The sequence below is a fragment of the Symphalangus syndactylus genome, chromosome 13, assembly GCF_028878055.3.
Source record: "Symphalangus syndactylus isolate Jambi chromosome 13, NHGRI_mSymSyn1-v2.1_pri, whole genome shotgun sequence".
Taxonomy (NCBI): Eukaryota; Metazoa; Chordata; class Mammalia; order Primates; family Hylobatidae; genus Symphalangus; species Symphalangus syndactylus.
Genome location: NC_072435.2, coordinates 34,325,467 through 34,337,511, shown reverse-complemented (window position 1 = coordinate 34,337,511; position 12,045 = coordinate 34,325,467). Strand labels below are relative to the sequence as shown.

General features: G+C 52.2%; 1 protein-coding gene across 1 annotated transcript; it reads left to right on the top strand.

The window, feature by feature from the left end:
• Positions 1 to 503: 503 nt before the first annotated feature.
• Positions 504 to 11,465, top strand: NDUFA7 (NADH:ubiquinone oxidoreductase subunit A7). The gene is made up of 4 exons (XM_055237530.2): positions 504 to 640; positions 1,041 to 1,090; positions 6,172 to 6,321; positions 11,235 to 11,465. Exons 1-4 carry the CDS (start codon positions 590 to 592, stop codon positions 11,323 to 11,325), a joined length of 342 nt encoding a protein of 113 aa, XP_055093505.1. The 5' UTR covers positions 504 to 589; the 3' UTR covers positions 11,326 to 11,465.
• Positions 11,466 to 12,045: the final 580 nt, after the last annotated feature.

The window sequence follows — 12,045 nt, the reverse complement described above, 5'->3', positions numbered from 1 at the left end:
GTCCCCACCGGGGAGTGGAGGAAGAAGTTAGGGCGGGCCGCGGAATGGCACCGCGGAGTGGGAAGCAGATATGAATTCAGATAACGTGTCGGGGCCAGAACACAGATCGTTAAAAGGAACCATCAGAACCCTGGGATGAAATGAGCATCGGCTCCCGGATTCCGGTTGGCAGGGGTTAGGGCAGGGTAGGGGTCACATCAGGGTTTAGGTCCCCGGCAGTCGGCCGAATGCCCCCACCCGATTACCTGCGTGCACTGTCCCTGAGAGCCGGTCCTGCCCAGGACCTTGGTGACCTGGAGGAAAGAAGCTGGGTTCAGATCCGGCCCGTTTGGCTCCTCTACTCCCTCCCTTTGCCCACAAATTCGGGCCCCCACCTCACCCTGGCCAGCTTGATAGGCTGCACACGGCTGGTGTCCATGATGGCGGCGCGGCGGCGTTCTGGCGGAGAGGAGTCACGTGCTTCGGGGAGAGCCCTTATAGGACGTTCTAGCCCCGCCCACTCCCGTCTCGCGATACCACGCCGCGTGTTTCCCAGCACCCCAGCGGTGGAGACGTCACCGGCGGCGCCCTTCAGCATCGCGGACTGAAGATGGCGTCCGCCACCCGTCTCATCCAGCGGCTGCGGAACTGGGTGTCCGGGGTGCGCGGGGCCGACAGGGCTGCACCATGGGGGGCTTCGGGCTCCTTGTGTCCTGGACCCGCTCCTGGTCCTCACCTCCTTCCTAAGCCGGGACACTTCGCTCTCCCCGAATCTCCCTGGGAACCCCCAACTCGTGACCCCTTCAACCCGGGACCCTCTCCTGGCCTGGGAACCACTCAGGCCTGGGATTTCCCCAGTCCCCGACCTTCTTAGCCTTAGTTCTGGGGCCCGGACTCTGGCTTTCCTCTTCACCTGCAGGACCCACATCCCTTTCCCCGAGTGTTCATCCCCTGCCTTCCCTTAAAATGCGCATCCCCGGGCCATCCCTGCTCCCTCGCCCTCTCCTTTCCTCTCTCCTGGGGTGCCTTGCAGGCCGACCTCCCCTCTCCTCTTCCCACAGCAAGACCTGCAGGCGAAGCTGCAGCTGCGCTACCAGGAGATCTCCAAGCGGTGAGCAGGCCCCGCTCGCTGCCCAGCCTCTGGCTCTGTCCTTTCTCCACCAAAAACAAAATCTGTTCCTTCAGACCCCTGAAACGCAGGGCTGACATCCTGCCACCAGTCCCCTGCCAAGCTGTGGAGGCAGAGGTTTGCCTTTAACCTTGCTGAACTCCGGAGGACAGCCCTCCTGAAACAGCGAGGCCGGGCGTGCATTCCGAGTGGGAATCAGGCTAGATTTGCAGTGCTCAGCGTGGCCATGTTAGTCAGTGTTATCCCCAAGCTACAGATGAAAAAAGAGGTCCAGAGAGGCTAAATCATTTGCCTGAAGTCACTCAGAAGCTAAAAAGTGGCAGCGGGGACTTGAACCCAGAAGTGTCCTGATTTCAGACTCATTTATATTAAAATATTAGTTGATATTTACAAGCCCCTGTTATGTATGACCTCAGCCTTGGGTTTAACTTTTTGAATCAGGGAAGTTCTTACCCACATTCTTTCATGGACGCCACATCCTAGGGAGAGGGATAGTAGGGAAACAAACACAGCAGGTAGTATTGTTCTGGAATGCTTTGAAGACAAAACAAAGTAAGTGGAAGCTGGAGGGTGGCTACGTAAAGTCAGATGATTGGGAAAGATCTTTCTTTGGAAATTGACAGTTGAGTCACCTGAATGATGGGAAGGACCCATTCAAAGAATAATTATTGAAAAAACATTCTGGCCGGGCTCGGTGGCTCACGCTTGTGATCCCAGCACTTTGGGAGGCCGAGGCAGGCGGATCAGGAGGTCAGGAGTTTGAGACCAGCCTGGCCAACACAGTGAAACCCCCTCTCTACTAAAAATACAAAAATTAGCCGGGCGTGGTGGCGCGCGCCTGTAGTTCCAGCTACTCGGGAGGTTGAGGCAGGAGAATCGCTTGAACACAGGAGATGGATATTGCAGTGAGCTGGGATCGCACAACTGCACTCCAGCCTGGGTGACAGAACAAAACTCTGTCTCAAAAAAATAAACAGAGAAAAAACATTCTGAGCAGAGGGAACAGGAAAGGCTAAGACTGTCAGGCTGGACAGAGCCTGAGTAGGAAGGAGGCCAGTATGGATGGAACCCATTGAGGGAAAGGGATGATGGTATAATCTATGAAGTCAAAGAGGTAGGCAAAGGTAAGGCAGTCATTGAGGATTATAATGAAAGGAAGAAAAATAGCATTAAAATAACCAAATTTATGTGAATGCCTATATGTTGTGACTAATTCCAAATATTAGAAGTATCGAACTTTGTTTTCAACTTTTTTTTTTTTTTTTTTTTGAGACGGAGTCTCACCCTGTCGCCCAGGCTGGAGTGCAGTGGCGCCATCTCGGCTCACTGCAAGCTCCGCCTCCCGGGTTCACGCCATTCCCCTGCCTCAGCTTCTCCGAGTAGCTGGGACTACAGGCGCCCGCCACCACGCCCAGCTAATTTTTTTTTGTATTTTTAGTAGAGACGTGGTTTCACCGTGGTCTCGATCTCCTGACCTCGTGATCCGCCCGCCTCGGCCTCCCAAAGTGCTGGGATTACAAGCGTGAGCCACCGCGCCCGGCCTTTTTTTTTGAGACGGAGTTTTGCTCTTGTTGCCCAGGCTGGAGTGCAGTGGCACAATCTCAGCTCACTGCAATCTCCACCTCCCGGGTTCAAGCGATTCTCCTGCCTCAGCCTCCCAAGTAGCTGGGATTACAGGCATGTGCCACCACGCCCGACTAATTTTTTGTATTTTTAGTAGAGACAGGGTTTCACCATGTTGGCCAGTCTGGTCTGGAACTCCTAACCTCGTAATCCGCCCACCTCGGCCTCCCAAAGTGCTGGGATTACAGGCGTGAGCCACTGTGCCTGGCTTGTTTTCAACTTTATTTATTTATTTATTTATTTATTTTTTATTTATTTATTTTTTTTGAGACGGAGTCTTGCTCTGTCGCCCAGGCTGGAGTGCAGTGGCGCAATCTCGGCTCACTGCAAGCTCCGCCTCCCGGGTTCACGCCATTCTCCTGCCTCAGCCTCTCCGAGTAGCTGGGACTACAGGCGCCCGCCACCACGCCCGGCTAATTTTTTGTATTTTTAGTAGAGACGGGGTTTCACCGTGGTCTCGATCTCCTGACCTCGTGATTCGCCCGCCTCGGCCTCCCGAAGTGCTGGGATTACAAGCGTGAGCCACCGCGCCCGGCCTTGTTTTCAACTTTAATGTTAAGTTCTGGGGTACATTTGCAGTTTTGTTACAAAGGTAAACGTGCCATGGTAGTTTGCTGCAAAGATCAAAGATCAACCTATCACTTAGGTATGAAGCCCAGCATCCGTTAGCTATTCTTCCTGATGCTCTCTCCCCCCCACCCCCCAACCCCCCCACTTGGTTTTCTATCAGGGTAGTTATGGGCCAGTTGAGGAAATGGCTTTGGGAAAGTTTTGACTTTTTTAGGATGACGGCGCCCTCTAGTGATTCATCTGGATGTTTTATTGGTCGTTTTTTTTTTTTTTTTTAGATGGAGTCTCTGTCGCCAGGCTGGAGTGCAGTGGCGGATCTCGGATCACTGCAATCTCGGCCTCCTGGGTTCAAGTGATTCTCCTGCCTCAGCCTCCCGAGTAGCTGGGGCTACAGGCGCACGCCACCACACCCAGCTAATTTTTGTATTTTTAGTAATGACGGGGTTTCACCATGTTTGCCAGGACGGTCTGATCTCTTGACCTCGTGATCCACCGCGCCTGGCCTTTTTTTTTTTTTTTTTTTTTTTTTTTTTTTTTTTAAGACTGGGTTTCTGTCACCCAGGCTGGAGTGCTGTGGCACAATCATAGCTCACTGCAGCTTCAAACTTCCAGACCTAAGTGATCCTCCTGTTCCAGCCTCCCAAGTAGCTGGGACTACAGGCACATGTTACCATGCCTGGCTAATTTTTAAAATTTTTTATAGAGACAAGGTCTTACCATGTTGCCCAAGCTGATCTTAAACTCCTGGCCTCTGGCTGAGCATGGTGGCTCGTGCCTGTAATCCCAGCACTTTGGGAGGCCAAGGCAGGTGGATCACAAGGTCAGAAGTTTGAGACCAGCCTGGCCAACATAGTTAAAACCCATCTCTACTAAAAATACAAAAATTAGCTGGCATGGTGGCGCACGCCTGTAGTCCCAGCTACTTGGGAGGCTGAGGCAGGAAAATCGCTTGAACCTGGGAGGTGGAGGTTGCAGTGAGCCGAGATGACACCACTGTACTCCAACCTGGGCGACAGAGTGAGACTCCATCTCAAAACAAAAAACAAACAAAAAAACCACTCCTGGCCTCAAGCAATCCTTCCACCTTGGCCTCCCAAGGTATGAGCCACCACATCCAGCCTCCTTAAGCAAAGTCTTTCACATAATATATTGCTTTTAATATTAAACATTTTTTACTTTATGTTTCTTATTTTTTAAAAATACAGTGACACTTGTTTTAAGAAAAAGGCCAGGAGTGGTGGCTCACACCTGTAATCCCAGCACTTTGGGAGGCCAAGGTGAGAGGATAACTTGAGGCCAGGAATTCGACATCAACCTGGGCAACATAGCAAGACCCCCGACTCCACAAAAATAGAAAAATTGTTTTTAGCCAGATGTGGTAGTGTGCGCCTGTAGTTCCAGCTACTTGAGAGGCTGAGGCGGGAACATTGCTTGAGCCCAGGAGGTTGAGGCTGCAGTGAGCTATGATCACTCCTCAAGCGATCATATGATTGCATATGTCATCCAGGCTGCAGTGCATATGATCACTGCCTCAGAAAAAAATTAAATTCTGGTGAAACAGTTCCCAGACAAAAAAGTGACTTAGAGACATGGCTAAGTGGAAACAGATCAATTTACGGTTTTTGCTGTCTTCTCTGCTACCTGTCTCTGGAAAGCCCCTCTTTTGTTTTGAGCTTTTTTTTTTTTTTTTTTTTTTTTTTTATAAATGGAGTCTCTCCCTGTTGCCAGGCTGGAGTGTAGTGGCGCGATCTCAGCTCACTGCAACCTCTGCCTCCACCACCATGCTTGGCTAATTTTTGTATTTTAGTAGAGATGGGGTTTGCAGTGTTGGCCAGGCTGGTTTTGAACGCCTGACCTCAAGTGACCCACCCACCTCGGCCTCCCAAAATGCTGGGATTACAGGCATGAGCCACCATGAGACCATCCTTGTTTTTTTTTTTTTTTTTTTTTTGAGACGGAGTCTCGCTTTGTTGCCCAGGCTGGAGTGCAGTGGCGCAATCTCGGCTCACTGCAAGCTCCGCCTCGCAGGTTCACGCCATTCTCCTGCCTCAGCCTCTCCGAGTAGCTGGGACTATAGGCGCCCGCCACCACGCCCGGCTAATTTTTTTTTGTATTTTTTAGTAGAGACGGGGTTTCACCGTGGTCTGGATCTCCTGACCTCGTGATTCGCCCACCTCGGCCTCCCAAAGTGCTGGGATTACAAGCGTGAGCCACCGCGCCCGGCCACCATCCTTGTTTTGAGCATTTCTTTTAAGGCCTCAGGCTTCCAGGTAAATCCAGCCCAGGGTTTAGTTCAAGCCAAGACTGAGCTCTGTTCACCCCTCTCTGGGCTCCAGAGAGGAGTTGCCTGGCCACATGGTGGCAGGAAATGCAGAGATCTGGACTGGCTCCAAGGCCAAGGTGTTCTTTGAGTAATGGGCCTTGATCCTAGCAGGGTTCTCCAGAGACTTCCTGAAATAACAGGAAACGCAGGGCGTCCAGAGCCTGGCCTTAGGGGAAAAAGCCACTCAGAGTGGGCTAAGTCAGGTGAGGCTGGCTGCCAAGCTCAGCCATGGGGTAAGGGGCATGGGAACATGTCCCAGGCCTTGGGAGCCTCAGAAAGGGTCCTCTGTACCCTCCACATTCGGGACAGGTGGGGTCCCTGGGGGTGGCATCTTCACATCCAGAGCAGGGGCCACCATCTGCTTCTGGCCCCAGGACCCCTCCCCAGGCATATGTCCCTGCCAGTGTACCAAGGGACACCCCCAGCCTGTGGCTTATCCCAGTAGCTGGCTGTAGATCCCACATTTTGTGACTGAGGTGATGGGCCCACAGCGGGGCCATGACAGTGACTGTCCCTTTGCTTTAGTGCTGATCTTTTTTCCCCTCAGAACTCAGCCTCCTCCCAAGCTCCCTGTGGGTCCTAGCCACAAGCTCTCCGACAATTACTATTGCACTCGCGATGGCCGCCGGGAATCTGTGCCCCCTTCCATCATCATGTCCTCGCAGAAGGCGCTGGTGTCAGGCAAGCCAGCAGAGAGGTGAGGATCCCCAGCATTGCTCACCACAGTCCCCACGGCCCCCTCCTGCAACCCACTCTGTCTCCCCAACTTGTGGAAAGGGTGCTTGTCAAGATCCTACTTAGTAAGCATCAGTTGCGTCAGGAACTGTGCTGCTGGGAGCTTTTTGTCCAAGAGCTCATTTATTCGTGTTTAGAGACAGAGTCTTGCTCTGTTGCCCAGGATGAAGTGCAATGGCGCGATCATCACTCACTGCAGCCTTGAACGCCTGGGCCGAAGTGATCCTCCCCTCCTTCCTCGACCTCCCCAGTAATTGGTGTTACAGATTAATGCCACCATGCTGGGTCAATTTTTTTTTTTTTTTTTTTTTTTTGAGACGGAGTCTCACTCTGTCGCCCAGGCTGAAGTACAGTGATGCGATCTCACTGCAACCTCCGCCTCCCAGGTTCAAGCAATTATCTGCCTCAGCCTCTCATGTAGCTGGGATTACAAGTGCCCACCACCACGCCCAGCTAATTTTTGTATTTTCAGTAGAGACAGGGTTTCACCATCTTGGCCAGGCTGGTCTCAAACTGACCTTGTGATCCACCGGACTCGGCCTCCCAAAGTGCTAGGATTACAGGCGTGAGCCACTGTGCCCGGCCGGTTGTTTTTTTTTTTTTTTTTTTTTTTTTTTTTTTTTTTTTTTTTTTTGAGATGGAGTCTCCCTGCGTTGCCCAGGCTAAGGGGTGGGTTGCCCCTCGACACCTGTGGGTGTTCCTAGTTAAGTGGAATGAGAGACTTGGAAAAGAAAGAGACACAGACAAAGTATAGAGAAAGAAAGAAATTGGGGGACCAGGGGACCGGCGCTCAGCATACGGAGGATCCACCCGGCCTCTGAGTTCCCTTAGTATTTATTCATCATTATTGGGTGTTTCTTGGAGAGGATGATATGGTAGGATCATAGGATAATAGTGGAGAGAAGGTCAGCAGTTAAACACGTGAACAAAGGTCTCTGCATCATAAACAATGTAAAGAATTAAGTGCTGTGCTTTAGATATGTATACACATAAACATCTCAATGCCTTAAAGAGCAGTATTGCTGCCCGCATGTCCCACCTTCAGCCCTAAGGCGGTTTTCCCCTATCTCCTATCGGGTTTTACACGGAGACATTCCATTGCCCAGGGATGAGCAGGAGACAGATGCCTTCCTCTTGTCTCAACTGCAATGAGGCGTTCCTTCCTCTTTTACTGATCCTCCTTAGCACAGACCCTTTACTGGTGTCGGGCTGGGAGATGGTCAGGTCTTTCCCACGAGGCCATATCTCAGGCTATGACATGGGGAGAAACCTTGGAGGATACCTGGCTTTCCTAGGCAGGAGTCCCTGCGGCCTTCCGCAGTGTTTCGTGTCCCTGGGTACTTGAGATTAGGGAGTGGTGATGACTCTTAACGAGCATGCTGCCTTCAAGCATTTGTTTACATCTTGCACAGCGCTTAATCCGTTTAACCCTGAGTTGACACAGCACATGTTTCAGAGAGCACAGGGTTGGGGGTAGGGTTACAGATGGAGTCTCTTATGTCTACTTTCTATACAGACACATTAACAATCTGATCTCTTTCTTTTTCCCACACCAGGCTGGAGTGCAGTGGCGCGATCTCTGCTCACTGCAAGCTCTGCCTCCCAGGGGTTCAAGCCATTCTCCTGCCTCAGCCTGCCTAGTAGCTAGGACTACAGGTGCCCATCACCACACCTGGCTAAGTTTTTGTATTTTTAGTAGAGATGGGGTTTCACCGTGTTAGCCAGGATGGTCTCGATCTCCTGACCTCGTGATCCGCCTGCGTTGGCCTCCCAAAGTGCTGGGATTACAGGCGTGAGCCACCATGCCCGGCCTCCATGCTGGGTTAATTTTCAAATGTTTTGTAGAGATGGTGTCTTGCTTCGTTGCCCAGGCCGTTCTCAAACTCCTGGGCTCAAGCGATCCTCCTGCCTTGGCCTCCCGAGTAGCTGGAACTACAAGTGAGAGTCACTATGCTTAGCAAGAGCTCATTTAGTCCAACCCAGGGGAGGGTAGAAGTTAGCGCCTCAGCCAGGACTTGGCATCCTACAAAACAGATGAAGTTCCGGGGTCCCTCCAAGGGTCCTGTGAAAAGCTGAGACATTACTGTTTATATAATTATGAATTCTTATTTTATTTATTTATTTTGAGACAGTCTCACTCTTACTGCAGAGGCTGGAGTGCAATGGCACGATTTTGGCTCACTGCAACCTCCACCTCCTAGGATCAAGCGATTCTCCTGCCTCAGCCTCCCAAGTAGCTGGGATTACAGGCGCATGCCACCACACCGGGCTAATTTTGTATTTTTAGTAGAGATGGGGCTTCACCATGTTGGTCAGGCTGGTCTTGAACTCCTGACCTTATGTGATCCTCTGGCCTCGGCCTCCTAAAGTGCTGGAATTACAGGTGTGAGCCACCGCGCCCGGCCATGTATTATTCTCAGAGAGAGAATTGTATAAACCTTGGGCTCCTCTCAAAAAGTAGTTTGGTCCCTGGTTTCAGGTGTCTTCTCTTAATTAAATGGGGACTCTAATAGTATCTACTTCAGAAAGCTGTTATGAGGGCTAGTCCTCATAATTAATATTTGTAAACTCTTGGAGCCTGGCACAGAGTCAGTGTCCTGCCTACCTCCTACTAACTACACCAGTTAGATGGTGATGGCCCCTCTTGCAGAAGAGGAAATCGAGGCTCACAGAAGCCAAGTGACTAGCCTGGGTCACACAGGCAGCAGTAAGCAGAAGCAGTATTTCAAACCAGTTTGCCTGGACTCCCATTGGGGTCTGGGCTTTACAGCCGACTCACGGTGTGGGCAGTCCCTCAGCCTTCTTGAGCCTTGGTTTCTTCATGTATAAAACACGGATGCTAGACTTGCAGTGTGCTGAGATCTGGGAGGTAATCAGGTCAGGCAGGGCCTGCTCTGTACTTAGAACTCTGTGAGGGCCGGGCGCGGTGGCTCACACCTGTAGTCCCAGCACTTTGGGAGGCCGAGGCAGGCAGATCACCAGGTCAGGAGATCGAGACCATTGTGACTAATATGGTGAAACCCCATCTCTACTAAAAATACAAAAAATTAGCTGGGCGTGGTGGAGGATGCCTGTATTCCCAGCTACTCGGGAGGCTGAGGCAGGAGAATGGTGTGAACCCGGGAGGCAGAGCTTGCAGTGAGCCGAGATCGCGCCACTGCACTCCAGCCTGGGCGACAGAGTGAGACTCCATCTCAAAAATAAAAAATAAAAATTAAAAAAAAAAAGAACTCTGTGAATAGGCCAGGCGCAGTGGTGTGTGCCTGTAATCCCAGTGACTCAGGAAGCTGAGGTGTGAGGATTGCTTGAGTTCTAGACTTGTTTGAGTAACACAGCGAGACCCCGTCTCTATTAAAAATTTTTTAGGCTGGGCATGGTAGCTCACGCCTGTAATCCCAGCACTTTGGGAGACCAAGGTGAGCAGATCACCAGGGGTCAGGAGATCGAGACTAGCCTGGCCAACATGGTGAAACCCTACCTCTACTGAAATACAAAAGTTAGGGGCGCTGTGGCTCTCGCCTGTAATCCCAGCACTTTGGGAGGCCGAGGTGGGTGGATCGCTTGAGCTCAGACGTTTAAGACCAGCCTGAGCAGCATGGTGAAACTGCATCTCTACAAAAAATACAAAAATTAGCCGGGTGTGGTGGTGTGCACCTGTAGTCCCAGCTACTTGAAGGACTGAGGCAGAAGGATCTCTTGAACCTGGGAGGTCGAGGAAGCTTCAGTGAGCTGAGATAGCGCCACTGCACTCCAGCCTGGGTGACAAAGTGAGACCCTGTCTCATAAATAATAAACAAGAAAGAAAATACAAAAATTAGCCGGGACTGATGGTGCATACCTGTAATCCCAGTTACTTGGGAGGCTGAGGCAAGAGAATCACTCAAGCCTGGGAGGCAGAGGTTGCAGTGAACTGAGATTGTGCCACTGCACACCAGCCTGGGCAACAGAGCAAGAGTCTGTCTCAAAAAGAAGGAACTCAGTGAAGTGGTCCTTGTTGTCGCCTGATTCACTGGAGTCCAGCACCAGAGTGTGGCAAGCTACTTTGTTCCCACACAGCCCCTTGCCATGCCCCCAGAGAAGTCTGCATTTCCCAGGGAGACCACTTCTGCCTCTTCCACTTCCTTGAGGCTCCTGGGAGGTCCTGTGCCTCCACCCCTGGGGCGCCTCCTCCGTCACCCCACCCTCCTGCTTCCTTTCTTGCTTAGGCTGTGAGGTGTGTGAGCCCCACAGGCCCAGGTGAGTGGGGTGAGAGGGGAGGGTGCTCGTCCTGGACTCGCCGGCACAGGGTCTCCTGGGGGCTCCCTCTTGGCCAGCTCTGGGCCAGAGATGTGTTTCGCAGTTGCCATTTGTGCATGGATTCTCAGCCCCACCAGCCTGAGTCTTCCTGAGGGCGGTGCCCCATCTTCCTGGCTGTGTGCCCACACAGTAGCGCCTGCCATGCAGTTCTTGCCCAGTCCGAGGCAGGAAGAGCTGGAGGCCAGTGTCACCTGATCACTTGGCCCTTCTGCTAGCATCCTGTTTTGAGGGGCAGCAGGAATGGGGGTGGGGGCCTTGTGTACACTGGAGACCAAAAGTGGGAAGGGAGGAGTCCATCTCTCCACGGTGGGTTCTGGGCCTGGGGGCCACAGCAGGGGGTTCATACAGGGCTAAGGGGAGAGAGGGGGCTTGCCAGCTACCACCTGGCGTTGGCTGATCCTCTGAGGGGCCGCGTTGGAGGGGTTGGCGTTCTGGAACACCCTGCTGTCTGTCCTGCAGTCTGCCCTGCAGGTCCAGAAAGTCCCTGTGGGTGTGTTTGTCCTGGGGCAGGTGTGGGCTCCCTCAGATCTTTCCACACTGTTCTTTGGAAACCCTCACTGATGTCTTTCCCTCCTCCAGCTCTGCTGTAGCAGCCACTGAGAAGAAGGCGGTGACTCCAGCTCCTCCCATAAAGAGGTGGGAGCTGTCCTCGGACCAGCCTTACCTGTGACACTGCACCCTCAGGGCCACCCAACTACTTTGCCTCCTTGGATTCCCTCCAGGGAGAATGTGACCTAATTTATGACAAATACATAGAGCTCGGGTATCACTTCTAGTTTTACTTTAAAAAAATACAAAAATACAGTCTCACCATGTTTCCCAGGCTGATCTTGAACTCCTGGCCTCAGGCGATCCTCCTGCCTTGACCTCCCAAAGTGTTGGGATCACAGGCATGAGCCACCACACCTGGCCTGATTTTATTTTTATTTTTTAGACCTTCCCACTGAGGCCCCTGCTTGACCTTGGTCACCCTGCAGCTCAACGGGGAAGGCAAAGGACAGTGAGGGCTGCTCACAGGGAAGGCAAACCTAGGACAGATGAGGAAAGGCCTCCCTGAGCCAGAAACCATTATGCTGGGGCTGTGGGATGAGAATGAGTTAGCTCCAGAAGGAAGGCAGCTGGTTCCTGGGGAGGAGACGGAAATCTGGCTGCAGGAGCCAGAGTTTCGCACTTGTCGCCCAGGCTGGAGCGCAATGGCACGATCTCAGGTCACTGCAACCTCTGCCTCCTGGGCTCAAGCAATTCTCCTGCCTCAGCCTCCTGAGTAGCTGGGACTACGGGTGTGCACCACCATACCCGCTATTTTTTTTTTTTTTTTTTTTGTAGAGATGGCCAGGCTGGTCTCAAATTCCTGACCTCAGGTGATCCACCCGCCTTGGCCTCCCAGAGT